The sequence below is a fragment of the Pieris brassicae genome, chromosome 3 (assembly GCF_905147105.1).
Source record: "Pieris brassicae chromosome 3, ilPieBrab1.1, whole genome shotgun sequence".
Classification (NCBI taxonomy): domain Eukaryota; kingdom Metazoa; phylum Arthropoda; class Insecta; order Lepidoptera; family Pieridae; genus Pieris; species Pieris brassicae.
Window position 1 is genome coordinate 19,110,694 of NC_059667.1, and position 26,406 is coordinate 19,137,099.

At 32.7% G+C, this 26,406-nt stretch overlaps 1 protein-coding gene across 3 annotated transcripts; it reads left to right on the forward strand.

The window, feature by feature from the left end:
* The first annotated feature begins 367 nt into the window (after positions 1 to 367).
* LOC123707742 (ATP-dependent Clp protease ATP-binding subunit clpX-like, mitochondrial) lies at positions 368 to 26,391 on the forward strand. Of its 3 annotated transcripts, XM_045658062.1 has the most exons (13): positions 368 to 797; positions 7,987 to 8,118; positions 10,999 to 11,200; positions 14,937 to 15,112; positions 16,107 to 16,223; positions 17,155 to 17,299; positions 19,061 to 19,152; positions 20,084 to 20,433; positions 22,616 to 22,708; positions 23,073 to 23,201; positions 23,760 to 23,903; positions 24,902 to 24,971; positions 25,734 to 26,391. In XM_045658062.1, exons 1-12 carry the CDS (start codon positions 725 to 727, stop codon positions 24,956 to 24,958), a joined length of 1,710 nt encoding a protein of 569 aa, XP_045514018.1. In that variant the 5' UTR covers positions 368 to 724; the 3' UTR covers positions 24,959 to 24,971; positions 25,734 to 26,391. The 3 variants fall into 3 exon arrangements, with proteins under 3 accessions (XP_045514018.1, XP_045514019.1, XP_045514020.1); XM_045658063.1 differs by lacking the exon at positions 24,902 to 24,971; XM_045658064.1 differs by lacking the exon at positions 24,902 to 24,971 and having other exon boundaries at positions 369 to 797; positions 23,760 to 23,919.
* The last annotated feature ends 15 nt before the right edge of the window (positions 26,392 to 26,406 follow it).

The following is a 26,406-nucleotide window of genomic DNA, read 5'->3' on the forward strand; positions in this document are numbered from 1 at the left end:
ATATTTAAATTTACTTCATTTATTCAAACCAGTTGAACATAAAATCAATAATAAAATGTGGAACAAAAAAAATAGAAAAATGTCTACACTTTGTATTTAACTGTTTGTACAATTTCTTTAAAGCTTAAGATTGAAACAAATCAGATTCATAAATTACTGCATATTTTTAAATCTTTAGTGTGGATGAAAAGCGATGCCTCAATCACACGTGCGTTTGCGTATTTTAGTCAGAACGGTATTAACTATTAACAAAATCGGATCTAGACTATAGACTATCCATCCCTGTTTCCGTAAATAGTAGTAGAGTATAGATCATTGTAATTATACAAGGTATCACAAGATGGCGCTAAATTTTTATATAGGTACGAAAACAACGTGGAGTGCGCAAGAAAATCACACATCAAAATCAGCTGTGACAATCAGTATGGCCGCTCATTTAGCAAGAAAATAAAATTTAACTATATTATTTTCAAACGGTTTGCAAAAATAGGAAAGTGTTGGTAGTGTTTACATTTTAGTTGATTTATTTTATTCGAGTCGGTGTTGACTATAAAAGTGTTGCGTCATGACAAGAAAGACCTCTCACTGACAAACAAATACAATAAAAAATTTAACCACTAATTGTAGCAGAATTTCAGCATTTCCCTTGCATTCGTCTTTCATTTTGTTGAGTTTATTGCGAGCTAATGTGATTTTCGCGTAAATAAGCCCATAATTCTACAAAATGAGTACGGTTCGGTTGAGTTTGGTATCGGTTGGAAGAATTGCTGTTAGGAGAAATTCGCAGTTGACATCGGGTGAGTACTGAGTATATTAAGTCATTGTTTTGTTCTATATTGGCCTTTTCCCAACGAAATACGACGCAATATAACAGTTACTCGTGTACATGTTTACGTCAACAGAAATATTTGCACTAAGACTTATTGGAATAAATATGATAAAGTTAAGAAGTCTTTAAACATATACTCTTAGATTTCGAGTACCAAGGTTTGAATTTGTGGAAGGTCATTAACGTGAAATGCAAACGCTGACATTGAAATATATTATAATGTAGAATAAATTATCATGAAAATTATGTTCAAAACAAAATGCAACTAATGGTTGTCATTACCATATTTTTGTTTTGTAATATTAGTATTAAGCCTTGGTTTAATAAGCAGCTATGTTGTGGAAAGGTTATAATTTATTTAATTTACAGTAAAAAAGCGGATGTATTAACTGGAATTTAATTGTCATAACTTAATTACAGTAATATTTTGCTGCACATAAAATATTTTTTGCTTTACTTATATTTTTATGAATTCAATAGTTTAGTTGTTTCTTTTGTTTAACTATACTGTTTAAGATGTTGTGTAAACATTTACAAAAATAAATAATTATTTTTGTTATAGTCAAAGTAAAATTATTGAAATATTCCTAAGACTACTAAGTACTGTCATCACCATTACATTCTTATATATAATAGAAAGGAAATAAGTAAGGCTTATGATATTCGTTATGTACAGTATTCTATCTAATCTAAAATTGTGTTTAAGTTGCAAAATCTGAAAAAATTGGAATGGAATCTTTTAAAGGAGTGAATATGAATTTTAAGTATATTTATTTTAATATAGTTTTATTTTAAATATAAACACCTGGTGAATATTCTTTCACATGTGACTTCTTAAAAGTCAAAGTAATTTAAATCCAACCAAGCTTAAAATTATTTATAAAAAAAAATAACTTGAGAATTGGTGAATTGTAAAAATTTAAAATATTTGAATATTGAAATTTTTTAGAAAGTGTAACAGTTGTACTTTTAAAGAAAAGGCAGGCTTTAACAATTATACTCACTTTCCAAAAATAAGCCATTGTATTTCAAGGCTTCGATTTACATTTTTAGTTGATCATTGTTTTACGTTCAGTAACAAAAATAATTGCTTAAAGTTTTAAAATTATACCTCTAGTTACCTTCGTTGTTGCATATAGTAATTTTTTTATTTAAATGGATCAAAAGGGTACTCCTTATAAATGTCATCGAACTTTTTGGTTGAGGTTGGTGTTCCCTTTGACAGCACTCCCAGTGACAGTACTGTCAGTGAACAAGATCTAAGAAGAAATATTATTAAACAAATTGTGTAACAAATATTACCATCTAATTATTTATAACATTTTTAAGTACTTTACTGTCTAAACACTTCTTTTACTCGCATAGCATTACATGTAACTGTAAGGATGAGATTAATTACAATTTTACTGGTTGGCATTATTAATTTGAACAAAAAGTGGATTGTAGAAACCTTGTTGATGTCACCTTCAGGATTTTTATATCTGTAGGTACATCATAGGAATCTTCCTCCCTCTTATGGAAATGTTAATTTATGTTCACTTTATAATAGAAAAAACTTTGGGTCACAGACATATACAGGTTGGCCAAAAAATTGCGGATCAAACACAACTAGGGGTTAGATGGGGGCCATCAGCTACAAAATTGTTTTATTAAAACAATTGTTTCACAATCGTTTTATTGTTTTTTCATTTTTTCATTCTAGAAAGATATTAGAACCACTCATCGCGATTTGTAATACCTTTTCAGAATCCAAATACAGTAACATATTTATATTATACAGTTTATATTTTTTTCACAGTGGGGTCCGAAGTAAATAAAAGTTCTGATTTAAGTTTTTTTTTTCTTCGTAAAACTCAATATTATTTTCAATAAACAACCATAAATAGCATGTCTAACGCAAGGACTGATTAGTACCAATCGTGTCAAAATTATGTAAAAGATACAGGTGTAGATTTTCTTCGAATTTTATTAAGAATTAGTTAAAAACGTCAATTTTCTTATAAACCAAAAAAATAAATTATAACTCTATATAACGCAGGGGTTGAGTTCAAGGACTTCCCGTAAACATTTTTTTGCAGCTGATGATCCACGACTTTTTGGCCATCCTGTGTGAGAGTTGTTATATATATGTTGTGAACATTGTATGCACATGTAAATATTGGCAACTCATCAGACACGCGCAGGGATTATTAGTGTATGGGTTGGGAATTAAAAATAATTTCTAATAAACTTAACTTTGTTGATGATAGATATATTTAAATATGAAATTGTATATATTTCATAAATAACCTTGGTTATTGGATATGAAATTTAAAAATCGGGTCAGAGTCAAGCTCGAATTATGAGAGTTCAATGAGAAGTAAGAACCTGAATATCAAGGTGCACCCGAGGTCAGTAAACAATGAATTAAAAGGCCGATTAACTAATATTACCATATGCGACCTGTTTCTGTATGAGTCATGGATATCATTGTTGTTACAATATTTTCGTACTTTTCATATGAAATCTTAAAAACCTTGGAGAGTAATTTTCTTATCTATCATAGGTTTACGATTTTCTAGATATATGTACTACTTATGCCCACTTGTTACTTAAATATCGCTAACCGGAAAATTAAAAAGGCTTAAACATATTAAATCGTCATTATTTTTGGCAAGGCACTTGCGAGTGCCAAGTGCTAAGAGTCCAAGAGTGGCGGCGTCACTAAAAATCAGATGAGACTCCTGCCTGTTTGCAACCCCGTTATGTGAAAAAACAAAGTGTTTTTCTATTATAAGTCTGTAGGACTAACTATCCCCGTGAACTGATAAGATTGAAATATCAATTGTAACTTTAAAATGGTGCTGTAAATATTCGAGTACTAAAATGTACTCGCAATAAATGTTGAATCGAAAGTGAATCATGGAAAGTTTGTCAAATACAGAATTTGGACAGCGCATCGATAAATAAAAACATGCCAAATCTTGCGCAACGTTTTTGCTCGATCAATCGATTTTGTATTAATAAGTAATGGCAAAGTAAACGTTTTTTAGTTTTGAAAAGTAAATACAATGAAAAAGAAAACATCTGCTTTGTAAGGAAACAAAAGTAAAAATAAAGTTTTGTTTAGTTTGGTTGTGAACAAAATTTGGATTTAATTTATAGACTGTTTTGAAGTGAATCTTTTTAATCGGCGTTGGAAATAAAATACCGTCACATTTTCCCGTTACGCGCCATATTTTTCTTGTCCCTACTTGATTCGAAGAGATTCGAAGCCATTTATAACAAAAACACATAACAATAAATTACAATTAATGAAATAATTGTATTATTTGTATTCATGCCTATGATAATAAAAGTCTTTTGTGAAACTTTATCTAATTTAACCAATTTCTGTAAAGTTGCATATAGTAGATCATTTTTCGAAAAATTAGATCATAAAGAAGTTTCATTTCTTACGTGTGTACACTAGAACACGCACACATTTGTTTTATATAGAACATTACAAACGTGCAGGAGGGTCCTCTGGTATTAAATGATCGCGAGTGCGTTGTAGGCCTCTTAATAACTTGTTATTAATGGTGAAAATCTCTATAAGGTTACTTTAGTATGTGAAAGTAAAACCTCATAAAGATTTGCGATAAGCCGTTCTTAAGACGTAAAGTTATTGCATAATGTCCTTTTCCTTAATGTTATTTTCCTTTAGCATGAGAAGTAGCTACCAGGAAGTGCAACAATCTGGAAAGCCCTGTATTTTAACACCTTTATGTAATATTGAATCATGACAAATCGGCTTGCACTGTTAGGCAGTGATGCAGTAATGTAGCAAAGTAAAACAAAATTGAGGTTAACATTAGTTATAGCCAAACAAATGTAATTTAATAAATATTACTAAACTTAGCTTTCATTGCATTTTTTTGTGGAACGTATGCAAAAGAGCACTTTAATGCAGCGGAAAAATACCTAAATCGATGCGATTATTAAGTCGTTATCGTTTACAATTTGTTAAGAGCGAAAGTGCCTTGTGAAACCTGATCATAGTGTAAAACCTGGCAGTGGTTAAACTTGGTTAGATTCTGGATTTGTTAACTAAGCGAAAGCCTTAAAAAGTTTATATTGATATATGATTCAGCGTAAAGTCTGTGGGCTAAAAGGCTAATTGCCAAAGGCTGTTTAGTAAAAAGCCACCTTTTTCTTGGTTATTTCCACACACATGTTTAAGTAAAGGTAATCCGTATTTTTGTTTAAATTTATGGTTGTAAAGAGAACAATGAGTTTCACCTCTATTGTTTGTAGACTACAGTGTTTGTCACGCTTAAACGCAGCGTGTCTGGCGCCAACGGAATCCCTCCAAATTGTACAAGTTTCTTTTCTAACCTACTTTGATGATTATAAGAGCTTTTTATATACAGTAGTGTAATAATGTGGTTTGCATAATGTATGGTTATTACTGTTATTATGAACATTGTAATTGACTAACAGTAGTTACTGCTGATTGCTACCATAGGAGCCTGTTTGGCCGAAAGACGTATGTATCAATACATCCTAGGTCGGGTTTGGATCAATTGCAAATGGTGAACCTTTAAAGCCCCAGTAGAATGGGTTAGCGACCTCGTACTCGGGCTCTCGCTTCAGGGATTAACCAAGATAGGTTTATTGGGTATTGCTCACCCAGTCTCTGAATGGTAGAAAATCTAGGAAAAACCCAAAGACCTTGTATCACAGTCTGTCGACTTTAAATGGGGGTCGTAAATGTAAAAGTTACTATAGGTTAAAGTTTGCATAAGAAGAAGTAACACGTAAACAGTACTAATACTCTGTAAATCAGCAACACGAGTAGCAGTAACAATGTTATCTTGACGGAAAGTACATACAACATACAATGTTCATAATGGGCAATCCTAACATTACTGCGAAGTAAGCTTGTTGTTACCTTTACAATATCTGAGAAAAACGAACGAGAGAATCTCGAATAGGTTAATTTAGTATAGAGCAGTGTTGGCCTAATAATTTGAGCTCTTTGACGGCACTATGACGCAGTGTGTGTTATAGTATATTGGCGGAGGGCCGAAGCCAGTTAAAGACTGAGCTACATCCAGTGAAAGAAATAAACGTGTGGTGAGTCTTGGAAGACCAAGAAATGCTAGGAGAGTTGGAAAGCGAGCTGGCGGGCGCAAGTACCGGTAAATATACTATCGAAGCCATCAGACCCCTGCTTCAACATTGGGTGAGGAGGCGCTGGGGCCAGCTCAGCTATAGACTTGTGCAGATGCTGTCCGGACACGGATGTGTCGGTAGTTATCTGCATAGAGTAGTAGGATGTGAGGAGGCCCCAACCTGCCACCACTGTGTCGGAGACAGCCGGGACGACGCCCAGCGTATGTTGAGGGAGTGGCCAGCATGGTAGGCGGAAAGGAGACCTTTGCAAGATGCACTCCAGGGCGAGGACGCAATACTACCAAACGTAGTAAAAGCTTTATTGAGCGCGGGAAATGACGGCCCGTGGAAACTTTCTTACAATTCCTGCGAGGCGTTCATGAAAATCAAAGAAGAGGCGAAAAGGACACCTCAACAGGCTCCATGAGCTTTGTCCCGAAGCCCACCCGCCACCGCGAAAGAAACCGAAGGCAGGCTTAATCCTCGCCACCTTAAAAGTGCCCAAGCGGATAAGCAGGGGTCCATGCATTCACAAGAAGGGATTGTGATCCATCCCTGCAACTACTGGACCCGATCTCCCCTAGCTATTTGTAAAGGCGTATAGCCCGGTCCGTGAAGGCTACTAGCTGTGTCAAGTATCTTCACAAACCATAATGGGTGAAGAGAGGCGGACGCGACCGCCGCATTGCATGTCGGGAAGCGGATAAGGCTCTGCTGTTACCGCATTGTTGGTGGCGCCTTAGGGTTTGAATAGGTATGCACAATCGTGAGTCCTACATAACCCTCTCGCACTAAGCAGTCGTGCCGCGGCCGGATAATCGCAATGCGTTTCCCCAAGTAAAAACAAATGCTTTGAACGTACGACTCTCATTCCTGAGGACGTAGTTTTAAAGTGCGCTTCGACACTCGCTCGAGCGGAGAGGAAATTATCGTTCAGAAACCAGCATGCCTTAGACCAAAACAGTAGTAATAACAGTAGACCTCCTGTGTCAACCATAACCTATCTACTAGCCTATTCAAAAATAAAACAAATTAAACATACAGAAATCTGATGCCAGACCTTAAAAGGTTGTAGCGCCACTGTTTTGTTTTATTCGTTAGTTCGTAGACATTATCTTGATAAGACATGCTGTCTATTTATATATAAGTAGTAATTAACCAACCCTTTTGAGTAACGGGACTTCAAATTAGGTATTTATAATAAGCAGGACTGCAATTAAAAGGAAAAAAATATGTATATGAAAATTATTCGAAAGTTGCGTATATTTTAAATTGAATTGTAAAAGAAACTATTGCGTAATATCAGTTGCGATGGTAGTCTGATATTAATGTATGAAAATATTTAGCCTTGTATAATGCAATCTAAAACTATTTATGTATTGCATAATTTCGCAATTGTTAATTTGAAATCTACTATGTATTGGCATGTATAGTACTTTCTATATGTATTAAATAAGGTTAAATTTATTCGAACCATATTCGTGATTGTGACTGGTTATAGAAAAAAAAATCCAGTGAGAAAAATTGATGATGATTTTACCTATTTTTGCTTAGTAGCTAATGACTTATAATATCGTTCAATGAATGTAAGGTAAAATTAAAAAAAAACCCTGAACATTTTAATAATTTAGAATTCGGATTTTACAACATTTTACGTTCGTTTTGTTAAATTCAATTTAATAAAAAATAAAGTAAACAATTGTATTTATGCAAAAATTGTTCGTCGTTATATTATTTTGGGAAAACTATAATTTCTATAAAAAGTTATTTACTATAGTTTTATTAAAGACACGTAAAAAAACAGCCATATTATATGGCTAACTATTACATTTATAAATCTTCTGCGCTCGTGGTTGTAATCAAACGGCTGGACCGATTTTGATGAATTTTTTGTGTGTTCCAGTGGATTCGAGAATGTATTTAGGGCGTGTGTGTATAACATGGTCGTTTCCGCTAGTATTTAATAGAAAAAGGAAAATTTCTAAGGTACTTGTTGTGATGATAAATTAAATACTTTTTAGGTGCTGCGCAGTCATGTCGAGGTCTCCGCCGCTCGAGTCCCCGTTCCTTCAGTACATGCGCCGTTTTGTGCAAGAGTCCCACGGAACAGCCCCCAGGGCCGCCACATGCAGGCAAAGATGCTGCAAGTACTGGTAGGTTGGAACTTTATTTAGTATGCACGATTCTCACTCTTCTTCACGAAAAGCTTAAAGGAGTTCCTTTTTACGTATTAATATTACCGGTAAGATCTAAGCGAGCTCTAGCGCGCCATGTCTCCGCCACTACCACTCCTTTATGTGAAAATCCATATTTAGTCTCGATTCTGAATCGTAACCCAATATATAGATGAATTCGTGCTCTCATTTCTAACAAGATATGCTAAACGCGCTTAAGAGTACTGATCTTACTTGTATAAAAGCTTAGCAAAATATGGCAAGGCGGGTTTTTTGAAGCAAGGTTATAACATCGCTTGACCGCATGTGAGCCGGTCAAAAGCCTCGCTCTTACCCGTATGTGCCAAGGTTAATGCTATAACTCGATAATTGATCAATGAAAACAACTCCATTACATCTTGGATATTTTATAGTAAAGTTTTAAAGCATATTATCACTGAGATGTGAATAACACAATAGGTAGATATTTGAATTTCGAATTACGGATTCTACTTTAATTTTTTTTATTCGACTCTGCCAGTGCAGTAGCAGCACTATTTATAATCTATGATAGTATATGAAAATCATATGTATAATTGGTTGACAGAAAAGAAGGCACTAAACACTTAAAACCGAAACAGGTGAAATATTGATTCTGAAATTATTACGAAATTTTTTATCTGTGGCCTTGTCGATACACCGGGACCGCTACAAAATAGCCTTTACCAAGACGTGGCTTTTAAAATGCCTAATATAGTAATACAAAATATTTTTTAAAATCCGCGTATGATATTTCGTTATATAACTAAACTTTAATCATAAAATGTTGTTAAGCCCAACTCGCGAAGATTTTTTGTTTCATGAACTGTTGAGGTTTTTACGGATTGAAGAATGTACTTTTATTTAGTACCTAGATTTTTATTCCGGAAAACCGAACAGTCTATATGGGGTGGTATAGCAAAATGTTGCGTATTTTGGTATGTAGCTAATCAAAAGGTAGTATAAGTACAAAAATCATAAAGGCAAAACGAAGTCTTCTTCTTTTATCTATGTCTTCTTCTATAAACTGCGAGTTAAAAAATTCAATTGAAACATTGTATGATTATGATAATGTAAATCAATTTTTCTAATTCATATATTCAAGTGCCAAAACGTAAACAAAGAAAATAATAAGCGCGTGAGGTTAACGACCTTGATATTATATATTTAGATTATTTAAAATATATATATCGTATTCAATAAGTAATATGTTCGTATGAAAACACTTTGGTTATTAAAAAGTATTAGGTTTGTTTCTTAAAGAGTGATCAGTCTTTGAAAATATATTTTGCTTATCTTAAGTAAAACAGCTAATCCACACAAGAAGTATAAATTATGTAAAGATTTCTATTAAACAATGTATAGTTCAGTTTTTAGGGTTTTATCTTTTATAGTGTATTCGAGTGTCATACGAATTATATGTTAGGTCCTTACAAATGAATTGGCGTTTTGTCGTACTGGTCACTTTGATCTCAAATCTTCTATTAAGTTAGGAATTCCAAATTCATTTTATTACAGCGTGCATTTGTTTTTCGAAAACCATGATTGAATTTTTCCGTTTAGTTTTTTTTCTTTGCGTCACTCTATTCATAAAATGGAAAGCATAAACCATACGAGTAGCCAAAGTGTATGGCGGCAGTGTCAAAACAGCAAAGCAAGAGCAAACTACGCCTGAGTTAGCTGCAGGCTGCGGTATTAGTGATGAAACTGTATTAATCCACTTGAACAAATTGGGTACGTGAAAAGTTTGAAAGGTGCTCATTAATTGAGTGAAGCAAATCGACAAACGTGCGTCGACGTTACGTAACTCCACCGGTACAATGATAAAGGATTTTAAATTGAATCATTACCTTTGATAAAAAGTGGATCCTGTACGATAATCGGTAGCGCTCATCGCATTTGCTGAACCCAGCCGAACAAGCCAAATCTTGCCCCAAGCGAAAATTGACTCCGAAAAAGTTTGGTGGAGTGCCGGGGTCGTTCACAGTGAACACAGCCGATTATGGCTGATGTCTATTGTCAGCAACTGTTAGCCATGATGAAAAAGCTAGCTGCTAAACAACCAAGGCTGGTCAATCGCCCTAGGCCACTGCAGCTTCACGACAACGCTAGACCACGCACTGCACAACAGACTGCCACCAAAGCAGAGGAGCTTCGATTGGAATGTCTAATTCATCAACCGTACTCCCCGGACCTTGCTCAAATAGAGTACCACTTCGAAGTTTGGATAACTTGTTGCTAGGTAAAAATTTCTACTCTGATGGGATAGTCAAGACCGCATTCAAAGATTTTGTTGATTCCCGTCCGTTTTTTTTTTTTGTAAAAGGATCTACTTATAAGATGGCAAAAGTGCATAGATAGCAATAGTACATACTTTGATTTATAAAATATATTCTAATTTTTTAAATAGAATATTGAAATTTGTGTCTCTCGTTCAAAACGCCAATTTCATGTCATGGAATTTCTTCATGATATAAGGATCTCATATAATCAATTTTACTTTAAAAATCCTGATATATTTGAAAACTATAGATAACGATATATTTCATAGCCCTGTGCAACGAATATTCGACTCAAGTATTATTATTTTTGTCTCAACAAAAGTTCTATAAAATAGCACGACAAAAAATAATTATCTATGAGAAAACTGTAAACTACTTATTTACTGGAGTAAATAACATTTCCTACTATTCATATAAAATATTATTTAACTATTCGAATGTTTATGGTTAGGGACTTAATATTTATAATTAAAATAAATACATCTTTTTCGTTTGTCATTCGGGTAATCATGAGTACAATAATTATTGAGGGCTTTAACAGCATACAAAACGTTTTCAGGTTCAGCAGGTGGCAAAAAGTCAGGTAATGGGGTGCTCACGTGCCCCAAATGTGGAGACCCTTGTACCCACGTGGAAACCTTCGTCAGTTCAACACGTTTTGTCAAGTGCGACAAATGCCACCACTTCTTCGTGGTGCTGAGCGAGGTCGACACGAAGAAGAGCATCAAGGACAATGCTGACGCGAAAAACGGGTTCTACAGGTATGGTGTAGGGTTTTTTTCTATTATTATCTATATTACAAGGACATACAAATATATTGTGGGAAGTTCTACATTATTAACTATATTACAAGGAAATAAAAATATCTTGTGGGAAGTTCTGCATTATTAACTATATTACAAGGAAATAAAAATATATTGTGGGAAGTTCTACATTTATAACTATATTACAAGGAAAAAAAAATATCTTGTGGGAAGTTCTGCATTATTAACTATATTACAAGGAAATAAAAATATATTGTGGGAAGTTCTACATTTTTAACTATATTACAAGGAAATAAAAATATCTTGTGGGAAGTTCTGCATTATTAACTATATTACAAGGAAATAAAAATATATTATGGGAAGTTCTACATTATTAACTATATTACAAGGAAATAAAAATATATTGTGGGAAGTTCTACATTTTTAACTATATTACAAGGAAATAAAAATATCTTGTGGGAAGTTCTGCATTATTAACTATATTACAAGGAAATAAAAATATATTGTGGGAAGTTCTACATTTTTAACTATATTACAAGGAAATAAAAATATCTTGTGGGAAGTTCTGCATTATTAACTATATTACAAGGAAATAAAAATATATTGTGGGAAGTTCTACATTATTAACTATATTACAAGGAAATAAAAATATCTTGTGGGAAGTTCTGCATTATTAACTATATTACAAGGAAATAAAAATATATTGTGGGAAGTTCTACATTATTAACTATATTACAAGGAAATAAAAATATCTTGTGGGAAGTTCTGCATTATTAACTATATTACAAGGAAATAAAAATATATTGTGGGAAGTTCTACATTTTTAACTATATTACAAGGAAATAAAAATATATTGTGGGAAGTTCTACATTATTAACTATATTACAAGGAAATAAAAATATCTCGTGGGAAGTTCTACATTATTAACTGTCCAGAAGTCCTAGTAAATACACTCACACTCTTGCACTTCCTCAAAATATTTTTGTACCGTTTTCTTTAATTAGGGTAGGGAAGAGATCGCTTAGAAGGCCGCCCGTAGCATCGCGCTTGTTCTTTTTTAAGTTTAAGGTTAATATTATTATTCAATTCTTGTGCTAAAAAGTGTAAATGAATGTGTTCTGACAAATCAATCCATCCATTAAATAAAACAAATAACAGTGTAAAAGTAAGGATAATTCTTGTGAAACAATTTGTTTTCCTAAATAAATTATACGATTATTTCGTGATGAGTTGATGACCGTATATACGGTCACTACCTTTTACTTTCCATTTCGGGTCAATGTATCTATTTATTTCTAGACATTTTTATCAATCTGTTATAAATGATATCAGTTCTGATGTCAATTACCTTTTATCGTTGTTATATTTTTATTGTGTCTAAGAACTGTTTCATTGTAGTGATTTTCATAAAGTTATATGATTATTATAAAGTGTGAATATACTTTATTGATCTGATGATTTAAAGAATTGTTTGCCCTGTGTCTGCTGAATTTTCATGTGCATGAGTAACAGTAATCGAACGATGTATATCTCTCTGTAATTCTAACGTCAAATCATCGTTATTTATCAATTATTTCATTTTGCGTTTTGTTTAGGATAATGTGGATGTTGTGGGGATCTGTGTTTCTATTGTATTAATGTGTTTAAAACAGTATGTAGTTAAAAATATTATAAATTATATCAGCTCATTTTATCTTCATCTTCGTATGACATTTTTTTACCTTTACTGTCAAAAATAATTTCAATTTATTATGTTTAGATTGCAGTGAAAATATTTGTTGTGTCATTAACCTAAGAGACGCAGAGGATACGTCCTTTGTAACCTTGGAGTTTGATAAATTGTTATTAATTTAAAATTCACGAAATCCCTTTTCAAATATATATTCATAATCGTTTTAGACGCATTTAAAGTACAATGTTATTATTCTCGTGTCACAGTATTCGTAACCAATCTCCTACAAAACGGCATGACATATTTATTATGTTTTTTTTATATTCGGTATTTTTAAGAATGGGTCGTAAACTATTTTTATAACCCAGTGTGACAAGGATGAATCCCATTTAAAAAAATATAACCCCCTGTATATGGGAAACATTTGGGTCAAATAGTTTTATTATATATCTTAGGAAATTTGAAGACAAATATTAGTGAGAATCAATAATTTAACGAGGCCATTCGAATCTTTTGACCTTCAATATATTTGAAAATAGAATAATAATAGAACGAATTTACAATATTTTATTATCGTATTTATAAACAATGTCAGTATCACGGGGCGATAGCATGGGAAATGTTAATGGCACGAGCATATAGATAGGACGAACTCGTAAACCTTAGTATCTTCCGTATTAGATTTAATTTTTTTGTAATAATAATGCAAATCTCAGATTTCTGCATCTGTTTCATTGAGATACGTCATCGATTATTAAATGTAAGATACGTATGAACGCTTTCGCGATGTTTTCATCGGGAGCAGGTTGAGCTGTCAAGGCCCTTCAGCATATCAGCGAGATTTCATTTCTGAATTAATAAGCCGGCTACGACTTGTTTAAGAATCGTCTGTAAATCAACGAATGATAAAATCAAACTTGTCCTAATAGGCCCTTAGCGAATTATATGACGTCAACATGGGTTGAGTGCATAGGTGCCAAGCATCAATATTATGAGAATAAAAACAATAACATGTTATCGGGTATTATCTACGCGACATTTATCGATTTGCGTCGTTTATCTACTAAAGTTTTATCAGTAAACATACATTGTTAGTTAAAACCAAGCATGTGACCCAAACATAGATGTCTAATTGTTACTATGGCTACCATTTTTTAAATTATTTATTCTACAATATATTACAAGTACAAATTTACAATAAATAATAAAAATCCAAAACATTTTTTTGAAGTGAAACTTCTTTATCGGCGTTGGAAAAAAATTATCATCACGTCCACCATTTTTCCACCATAGTTACCAATTTTTCTTGTCCCTACCACGGTTGATTCGAATAGATTCAAGGCCATTAATAACAAAAAATATATAATAACGGAATTCTGTAATAATCTTAGTAGTAATAAGGTAAAATGAAATAATTGTATTGTTTGTATTCACGTCTATGATAACTTTTGTTAAACTTTAACTTTAGTTAAGCAATTTCTGGAAAGTTACATATAGTAGATAATTTTTCGAAAAATAAGGTCATAAAGAAGTTTCACTTTTTACGTGTGTACACGCACACATTTTTTTAATGTAAGAATCGAATCTTGTTATATCTGTAGGAATTTTTATAGGCTCTCAAGTGAGACTTAACACTTTATTTGTATGCTATAAACTGAATTAAGTGAAATTAAACAGTTCTACGGTGAAAAAGACCGTCAAATGCTTTAAAAAAACCTGGTTTGTATTTCTTATAGGAATTTTTAATTTAGACTCACACCTATTCGTATTATTTAGAGTTAACTCTTTACTTTACTTTTTCCTTGAGGTCGTAGGTTCGATCCCCGGCTGTGCACCAATGGTTTTTCATTATACGTGCGCATTTTAACATTAGCTCGAACGGTGAAGGAAAACATCGTGAGGAAACCGGCTTGTCTTAGACCCAAAAAGTCGACGGCGTGCGTCAGGCACAGAACTTACTTGCCTATTCGATTAAAATGGTCATGAAACAGATACAGAAATCTGAGGCACAGACCTAAAAAGGTTGTATTGCCATTGATTTTTTTTAACTCATTGTTACAGGAAGCCGCCTCCACCGCCGAAAAAGATATTCGAGTACCTTAACAAGCATGTTGTGGGCCAGGATTTTGCAAAGAAAGTGCTGTCAGTGGCCGTATATAACCACTACAAACGGATATACAATAATGTCACTAGTGGCGCTAACGACGCTCACCATCCACTGCATCACGCACACAAAGGTATTATCTAATTCTATTTTTGGACTGGGCGGACTTGAATTCTTGTTTGCGGTGATGTTAGTTATTTCGACTATGTATTTGCGTGTTGTTCCCACGAGAATGTATGTGCGTGCTCCTATTTCACCATGCCTCCTGCTGATAGAGGACAAATCTTTGTTTTTAATTTATTTTTATTAATTACTTAATATGTCATGTGGAACATGGTGTAATGATTGCAAGCATTGTAAAAAACAAAAAAATTGGCGATTAAAAAGAGTGGCGGAGAGTTTATTGCCAGTTCTTCTCTTCCGTTCTACGCCCTTGATTTGAGAACTGGCAGTATATGTAAAATTAGAAGTATTTAATTTTTTTTGGACGATCATAATACACTTATGTACATTTCATTTATTCATATAGGTAACGCAATGTAATGATTTTTTTAAGTAGATTAATTAATTAAATATATAAAATATATGGTCCTAATTCTTAACAATTAACCGAATGTGTGTTTTTACTTGAAACGTTACCGATGTTCAGATTGAACATTTTGATTGACGAGCTAAGTCCTGATACCCATAGTTGCTACTCTCATACTTTATCATCAATTTTCCTTTAGATTTTAATATTTATGAATCTATATATTTATATATTTTCCCTATTTGTATGGTATGTTTGCCTATAAGTGATTGTCACAATTAAAACTTGTATTTTTTGAAGTACCAATGTATCCATGTGACGTACATTGATACATTGGTACTTAACGGCAAGCTTTATAATTAAATAAATACAATAGTAATAATAGTACATTAATAAAAAAAACTTTTTATGTGCTTCTGGGAACAAAAATTGTATTTATGATATGTGGGCTACAATCAGATAACTGAAACTTTCCGCTTCTTTACAATATTTATGAAGTTTTTCATTGTCGTTTTTTTAGCTGTGAAGCTATTGCACCGAATGTGTTTATAACTTTAAAATTTGCAATAGTGTCACGAAAAATGTAAAATTATTCCAGATCTGCTGCACCTAAGTCAGGGTGGGACAGGCGGCGGTGCGGAAGTACTGGAGCGACAGAACCACGAGCTGAGACTTGACAAGAGCAATGTACTGCTTTTGGGACCTACTGGAAGCGGTATGAAAGTTTTTAAAACTAGATTTCGAGTTGTCGACTGGGTTAACAATTTTAAACGTCATTGAAAAATATTCGTGCTTCCTAAGTTCCAATTACGTCAATACGATATGACAATCACAATCACATATACATTATTTATAATTTTCTTAACCTTCATAGTAATACAAAAAAATTGTGTGCGTGTACGAGTCTACACACGAAAGAAGTGAAACTTCTTTATAACCTTATTTTTCGAAAAAATTATCTACTATATGCAACTCTACAGAAATTGGTTAAATAAAGTTGACTTAGATAAAGTTTAACAAAAAGCTTTTATTATCATAGACATGAATGCAAATAATACAATTATTTCATTTTACCTTATTACTACTAAGATTATTACAGAATCTCGTTAATTGTATTAGATTATATTACTATCATTGTTATTAATGGCTTCGAATCTCTTCCAATCAACCCTGTTAGGGACAAGAAAAAGATGGCACGTAACGGGATAATGTGACGCGTAACCCAAAAATGTGACGGTTTTTTTTTCCAACGCCGATAAAGAAGTTTCACTTCAATAATACAGTTTAATTTGACACACTAACATAACATAGTATATGACATAATAAATTAATATTAATTTGACATTTGCAGGCTCGATTTTTTTTATTCTTCCATCATAATATCACTCGAGTAGTAAGTATTTGAGAGGGATATTAAGGATGCATTATTATTACAGTAAACCTTCGTATTGTTTTCGGTTTGTTTGCTAATTCATCATTTCCTTTAACATCGTCTTGTCTTCAAGCATTTGGCTAGTATATTCGGTCAGACTAAGTTTGGACTATACATACAAAAAAGTTTTCAAGGGACGAAAACTTTTTGCTGCATTTTATTAGAACCTAAAATCGAAATAAGACTAGAATTTAAAAATAAGTGTTCCTTACAGGTAAAACCCTCCTTGCACAGACGATAGCGACATGTCTAGACGTGCCCTTTGCGATTTGCGACTGTACGACTCTGACGCAGGCTGGATACGTTGGCGAGGACATTGAGAGCGTGATCGCGAAATTACTACAAGACGCCAACTTTAAGTGAGTACACAAAGATGTCTTCATAATGATAGGGTCTTGAATTTCAGACCAATTTTCATAAAAGTAGGTGCTTGTTTTTTTTTTAAATTTCTTTTATCAAAATAATATAATCACAATGTGTTACATTAGAAAACCGCTGTGGTTTGTATTAATGTAACCATAGAAGTCTTGTTTAAACCAGAGCAACCAAACTCCATATGTTTAAAGATATATTTACAAAGCTTTCAGTGAAAAAAAAAATACTTAAATATTTCTTGACGCTGCAAAAAATCGTTATGATTGAGCAATCATACTGACAAACAAATAAACTCCTGGTCATTTTTTGTGTGAACTTCTACTATGAAATCAAAGCGGAATAAAATATATATTACAAAAGCTTTCTATTTAAAAAAAAGTATAACTATATTTTTTGACACCGCAAGAAGTCGTTATGATTGAGCAATCATACTGACAAACAAATAAACTCCTGGTCATTTTTTGTGTGAACTTCTACTATGAAATCAAAGCGGAATAAAATATATATTACAAAAGCTTTCTATTTAAAAAAAAGTATAACTATATTTTTTGACACCGCAAGAAGTCGTTATGATTGAGCAATCATACTGACAAACAAATAAACTCCTGGTCATTTTTTGTGTGAACTTCTACTATGAAATCAAAGCGGAATAAAATATATATTACAAAAGCTTTCTATTTAAAAAAAAGTATAACTATATTTTTTGACACCGCAAGAAGTCGTTATGATTGAGCAATCATACTGACAAACAAATAAACTCCTGGTCATTTTTTGTGTGAACTTCTACTATGAAATCAAAGCGGAATAAAATATATATTACAAAAGCTTTCTATTTAAAAAAAAGTATAACTATATTTTTTGACACCGCAAGAAGTCGTTATGATTGAGCAATCATACTGACAAACAAATAAACTCCTGGTCATTTTTTGTGTGAACTTCTACTATGATATCAAAGCGGAATAAAATATATATTACAAAAGCTTTCTATTTAAAAAAAAGTATAACTATATTTTTTGACACCGCAAGAAGTCGTTATGATTGAGCAATCATACTGACAAACAAATAAACTCCTGGTCATTTTTTGTGTGAACTTCTACTATGAAATCAAAGCGGAATAAAATATATATTACAAAAGCTTTCTATTTAAAAAAAAGTATAACTATATTTTTTGACACCGCAAGAAGTCGTTATGATTGAGCAATCATACTGACAAACAAATAAACTCCTGGTCATTTTTTGTGTGAACTTCTACTATGAAATCAAAGCGGAATAAAATATATATTACAAAAGCTTTCTATTTAAAAAAAAGTATAACTATATTTTTTGACACCGCAAGAAGTCGTTATGATTGAGCAATCATACTGACAAACAAATAAACTCCTGGTCATTTTTTGTGTGAACTTCTACTATGAAATCAAAGCGGAATAAAATATATATTACAAAAACATTCCATAAGACAAACAAATAAATTCTTGATAAATTTTGTATGTGTATGTACTGCTACTATGATATTATATTTGAAGATCGATAAATAATGTATTGTACTTGCCCGCTCTACGCCTTTGACTTGCGAACTGCTAGTAAATGTAAATTTAGAATTAATTTAACTTTTCTGACGTTGATAAGTGTAATTGTTTACCTATATGAATAAAGTTATTTTGAGTTTGACTATGATAATCAGAGGTAAAAGTAATTATAGGGATATTTCTCTTGTAATGTTGGTTTTGTAATATTATTTTTGATAGTGTGGAGCGAGCGCAGACTGGGATCGTGTTCCTCGATGAGGTGGACAAAATTGGTGCAGTTCCCGGAATACATCAGCTTCGAGATGTTGGAGGTAATTATAAGGAAATATGAATTTCATAGCATCTGTTTTTCAAACGATTTTTTTATACAGCCTTGAGCTAGAATTGAGAAGATATACTTAAGTTATAGAAATATCGACAAATAGGCCAATAAATGTTTGTCATCTGTCTGTTGTTATTTTTTAAAGTCTTCTGTCCGGAAGTGTTATAATTCGAGCGCTTGTTGTGTGTTGTTCTCACGAGAATGTAAGTGCGTGCTCCTATTTCACCATGCCTCCTGCTGATGTCATGTGGAACATGGTGTTATGGTTGCAGCACCTTACAAACGTTGTATAATACAAAAAAAAACTTGGCGATTAAAAAGAGTGGTGGAGAGTTTATTGCCAGTTCTTCTCTTCCGTTCTACGCCCTTGATTTGAGAACTGGTAGTAAATGTAAAATTAGAAGCATTTAATGTATATTTCTTTTCTATTGACGTTCATAAGTGTACATTGTGTTACCTATATGAATAAATGATTTTTCACTTTGACTTGCGTGTATTCAAGTCAGTCGATTACCTTTTTTTATCTAATCTGTGGCAAAAGCAGAAACAGGCAATATCGGCTTTGAAAGCGATTTCTTTGCGATTTTTAGAGTATTTTTATTTCTATGGTTTCTTATCTGTCTGGAGTAATCTCACCAATTTTTCAATAATGTTCTTATTTGTAAAATAGGTTAAATTGAATTTTCTAGGCGAAGGAGTACAGCAAGGCATGCTCAAAATGCTGGAAGGAATAAATTCCTGATAGTTTCCTATGAAATCAAAGCTAAATAAAATATATATTACAAAAGCTTTCTATGAAAAAAAAAGTATAACTATATTTTTGTGACACTGCAAGAAATCGTTATGATTGAGAAATCATACTGACAATTTATGTTCAATAATGTTCTTATTTGTAAAATAGATTGAATTGAATTTTCTAGGCGAAGGAGTACAGCAAGGCATGCTCAAAATGCTGGAAGGTTGCATTGTGTCCGTACCCGAACGTAATTCTCGCAAACTACGCGGTGACGCGGTACAAGTTGACACCACGAACATACTATTCGTCGCGAGTGGGGCATATAACGGACTCGACCGCCTAATCCAACGACGCAATAACGAGAAATACCTTGGTTTCGGCGCGTGGGACCCGAAGTCGGGACGACGGGCTGCGTTCGCTGCGGCCGCGGCCGACGCCTCGCCATTGGATACGGCGAAAGATGAGTGCAACGAAAGAGATAGCTGGCTTCGTAAGGTGCAAGCCAGGGACCTTATCGACTTCGGCATGATTCCCGTGAGTGTTATTTAATTAAACAATAATTTCTTAATAGCCTACTATATTCTGATTTTTCATTCCGTAGAATTCTGGCATTTCATAAGTGTCGCTACTAAAAAAATTCTCCACCGAAAAAGAGATAAATTTGACCGAATTTAAGGCAAAAAAATTATATGATTTTTTTATGTTTTACCTACAAAAAGGTAAATCTTAATATTTACTTACTCAAGTGACCTAATACAAAAATAACAAATATTTTTATGCAACGAACAATATATCGAATTAACTTAATTACTTTATTTTATTTTTTCGTTGGTATCACTGCCTATTAATTTCAGATTTAGTATACCTTTAAGAAATGTTATCTTTACTTGTGTTTTTTTACTGTTTGTGATGAAAAGGGACCTAATTATTAACGTAAATCCATTAACGGCGAGTGATAATTTTAATTTGAAGGACCGGACGTAATAAAATTGATACATTCACTAACAAATAAAATGTATGCATAGACTAAGATGTTCACTCGTATTACAATTTAAAAAATGTGCCCGGCCAAAAAGGTTTGTTATCTCTGACATGTCAAAAAATGATATCTGTCAGAATTTGAAGGTATTAAAAATCAGAGTATAGTATAGTACAAAACATAAATGTACTTATTTGTCTTCTGTTAAATGTACTTGTTATATGAGCGATTTAAATCTACTGTTTTGTACTCCATTTCATGACACAATGCACTAATTCCAATTAATTTGAACGAGATCTTAACTTTTGACAAATAGTTTGATTCTTTATGGAGTAAAATCAACGAGCCAATGGGTTTTGTATGGCGATTTGAACAGCGCTCCGAGAACATATTTGTAACTAAAAATACGAACATTTTTCGTGTAGTAAACGAATTGTATGAGTTCCAGTTGTCAAGAACAGAAACGATTGTTTATTTACTTCCTGCTAATGTAAGATTCGATCCATCGAACTCACTTCATACACTTCTTCAGTAGAACATTTTTCGAAAAATAAGGTCATAAAGTTTCAGTTCTTACGTGTGTACATTAGTACACGCACACATTTTTTTAAATGTAAAAATCTAATCTTGTTATATATGAATTTTTATAGGCTTTAAATCTATTAAAATTAATGAAATTCTATAAATAAATAATCTTAGTAGTCTTTATCTAATTTAACTTTATTTAACGAATTTCTATAAAGTTGCATATAGTAGATCATTTTTCGAAACTAAGGTCATAAAGAAGTTTCACTTACGTGTGTACACGAACACATTTTTTTTTATATTGACTTCTCTGTTACATTACAGTTCGACAGTAATGATCGATTCTAAATATGATGAAAAAAATGTATATAATGTTTTTTCGCGTTGACGCCTTGTAAATATGAATTATATTAGTTGTCATTCCGCAGACAATATATATCTATACTAATATAAATTATTATAATTATAATAATATTTAACACACAACACAAATAAATGTATAGTACTTTGCTTTATTTTTAATAGTTTTCGCAGTAAATTAGGATTATTGATATACTTAACTACATTATTGACATTTTCATACGTACGCATGACTGTTTTGAAAATATTATATAGACTATGTTCATCAGAGATTTTATTCATCCAAGGTATAATTGGTGAAAGATTTTTTTTTAAATCTTTTCTGTAGTTTGGAGACTATTGAATTTGAGAGAAATTTCTCGAGTTGCACGTGGCATATATCGAATTTAGTTTTAAAGCGCAGTGAGTTCTGCGTACGACTGCTGGATGCCGTCCAAAACCAAACTGATCGACAGGTGGTCGGCGACCACCTCTCGACCCGTTACGTCCCCACTTTCGAATCGTACACAGACCTCACTCAAACGCCATCTCCGAAAGCCATCATTTGACGCTTTTTTAACAACTAATAACGACATCTATGATCGCTTTAACGCAACCTCGACATATATATATACAAAGATGACACCCACATATAGGTCGCCTCCTCCAGCTTATTCATCTTTGTGTTTCGACAATAACATCATTTCATTGCTTGATGCAGCGTTTCTTTTTTTGGTCCATCTATTTACTGTTTTGGCCGCTTGGGCCGGTCCATTTTATAACTTTATACGTTGACCTGTTGTCTGGATATCGTGCTAAGTGTCCTGAATATTTTGGTTAGATGTAATAAGATTGTTTAAATATTGTTTACAGGAATTCGTTGGTCGTTTTCCCGTACTGGTGCCTTTCCACAGCCTCGATCAGGACCTCCTCGTTCGGATACTGACAGAGCCTAAGAACGCTATTGTAAGATATTTCTTATATTTTTAATGTGTGACTTTGTGTTAAGCGAGTTCTTTGAACCAAGTACCAACCTGTTTTTTGACATTTTTATTTATTAACGCTTCATTGCATACCGAAATATAACACAATTGACATAATTGAACGAAAAGGGGGGCACTGACGGCCTTATCGCTACCGAGCGATCTCTTCCAGGCAACCAATATGTTGGTTATAATTTGACAGGCGATAATAGTTAATTTGATTTATCTGTTCTGTATATATATTTTAAATAATTTGTAAAGGTTTTAACTACAATAAAAAAAAATCCATAGAATCTATGGAAAAACACCTATATAGATACTTTGTATACTCAATAAGAACTGTTTAGGTCGCCCAGTACAAATTACTGTTCGCGATGGACAAGTGTGAGTTGTCGTTCAGTGAAGAGGCGCTTCGAGCTGTTGCCGCTATGGCCATGGAGCGAAAGACTGGTGCTAGGGGATTACGGGCCATCATGGTAAGAGAAATATTCTTTTAAATAAATTCTTTCAGTCTATGCATTAAGCAGTTTTAACCTAGTGGCATCAGTGTGCGTCACTCATCCCTGAGGTTGTAGGTTGTGCACCAATGGAATTTTAGTCTGTGTGCCTAATACTGGCTTATACGGTGCATGTTTCAAAATTAAACATATTACTGACAAAAGGCTGATCAGTGTGTATGAACTGTAATAGTGAAAGAAACAAACGCAACCCAATGACCCATTAAGGATTTTAGCGCGACTGAATTATTATTATTTTTATTAATACGTAATCTATAGGATCTGACCATAGACAAGGAAACGTTAGAATTGTTTTTATTTTTTATTAATTATGATGTTTTTGTTGAGGCCAAAAATATATTCATTATTATACGCCTAGATTCTATATCAAACCACTCGTAGAATCTTAATGTAATATAAAAGTTAAAATAACCCTGTTTCTGTATCATAACACGATTTTTTCTATATAAAAAGCATATAATTTTGTTAAATACGTACCGTTTAAGCATTTAACATAGTACAAATTGTTTGGTACAGGAAAACCTACTTCTGGAAGTGATGTTCGAGATACCAGGGTCGGATATAACTGGTGTTCATATTCACGACGGCTGTGTGCGTCGCTCAGAACCACCAAGACTTACGCGGCGACACGCAGATCAGGATATGCACCACTGGCCCTCGGTGCGACTACACAATTGTACGTGCCACATGCACACATAAAACACACACAAAGCGAGAACTCACACACATAAGCGTATTTGTATTTATGGTCTAACATACGAAGCGGATATGTCATTTTAAGAGGCTGACAAGATTTGAAAAACAATTTCAGATAAAGTCAATACAACTTGATATTTTTAATTCATTAAAGCTTCATATTTTCAAGAGCCCGCCAACGAGAGAAGGAAAAGATGGCGTCGCACCAATCCCTATGACGTACCTTTCCTGTAAACACGTAAACGTCCAAATTGTTATGTTTTAGTTATTAAATAAAACAAATATTCTATTAAGAAAACACTTTTTAAACGGATTGAAGCTATGTATTATTATTATAAACTTATAATTATTTAAATAATTTTAAATTAAATTTTTTTTCAACGTTTCGCGTGCTTTACAGCGTGCGTGGTCACGGTGACACAAAATATTCAATTTGCATTAAAAAACCGATAAAATTAAATTCCAAGACAGTATTAGAATTAGACAGCTACGTGATCAATTTTATTATTATTTTGTACATAGCGCCTTATAATCAATGTTTTATATAGATCAATAATACGTAATTAATTTTCATACCTTGTTATATTACATTCTAGAAACGTACTTAGGCGTACACTGTTCACACTGACGTACGCGTGAACGTACACATACGTGCGCAAACGCATTTATGTGTACACACACATTACTTCAACAGCTGTAATATGCATAAAAATTTGCACAGAAATAGATTTAACACAGACTATATGTTGACCAAGACCTATAGTAATTGAGATAGGAAAGTGCCTTTCTTTCGCCCTCGACACTTTGGTAAGGGTCGTTATTATCTGTCTACGATATGTGGTTTTAAAAGTAGAGAACTTGTTGAAAAATAATTTGTTAAATATTCATTTTTAATATACAAAAGTGCTTCCTTGTTAGGATATTTCTCTATAAGGGAAATAGTTTTGGTATTTTTTTTACAGGAATCTTTCGATAATACAGCTTTCTGTTGTGGCACTCAAGACGGATTCTATATTTGAGGCTTGATTACAAGTAAATGGCCAGTTTTTTTTGTTGTAAGACCTATTTGCATGGCCAGAAAACCTGGGACAAATGACATACTGATATATTTAATTTTGTGTTAAATAAATCTTAAATCAATAAAATCGTAATTAAGTTGAGTTCACCGCAATGGAGAAGTTTCATGTTCAAGAATTAAAAAAATATTAAAACCATCAATTCGAGAAATTTACTGAATTAAAAAACAATCTTTAACTATGAAACGTCTGTTGTCTGTGACTTCTTTGGATCTATTCCAGAACACCTACGCGTTTGTACACAGCGTATACGGGCCGCGTCTAGGCTAGGATTATAAATCCGTGTGTGACGTCATCTCTAACTCCGCGTTACTTGAAATTAACGTAATGATTATGTCACGTTTTTTAGCTTAATTATAATTGATTTAATTAAAATGGAAACTTCTCCATTTTGTTACCAACATTGGTCATGGTATAGGCGAGTTTTGTTTGTCCTGTTATTTTGACGTATTTGTAGAAATTATTTGGATTAGTGTAAATTTTCAACAGAAGGTAGTTTAGATAGTAATGTACAAACAAAATGTACTACACATTACATTTACATTTATTTCTAAAGGGTCATTATATGCGCATTCGCCAGTGAGGAATGTACACATAAATATATTCTAAATAAAAAAATGTTAATTGAATTACAATGAATTGGAAATCAACCAAAAACATAGAAATTCATAATAATTATAACATTGGCGTTGGTAAATAATTCAATAATTTCTTTCAGGATTTGAAAGCGGAACCGGAACCATCTGTTAATCAGTACGCGCTCTGAGAAATGCGCAATACAAACACACCGGCAAATTTGTCTATGCTCATATTCCTATATTATCTGTGCCCGAAAGCCCTATTACTAAGGCAAAATTAAAGGCTCACTACATTCTTAAAATATAAAAATATGACATCACAAAGTTATATATTATTAATAATCCTCTTGCCTTATACATAACTGTTCCAATAAAATAATAATTTTGTGGCTAGAAAAAAAAAGTAAAATTTACGATGATCTTTATAGTAGTTCCTTGTGGTTAAAAGAATGGTTGTGTGCGCGACATACAGCCATCTTGTGATGTAAATTACTGTAAATATTATATTATAGAAATAATTAATTAAGATGTAATAGTTTAGGCATTTTTAAATCTACATTTTAACGAGACGAAATGGTTTAAAAAACTGGTAATATAAATTAAAAGATTGGCAACACTGAGAAGATATTTTGACATTTTGTTTTTGTTATACATAGATTTTTTATTTAACGCGATGTGATGTGATTAGGTTTAGATTATAAAAAAATAGAGAATTTTAGACACGTTTTGAACGGATTATATAATCACATTACAAATAGAATAAGCTTATTTTCAAATAAAAACAATAAAACTACTGAATAATTTGTTTTATTC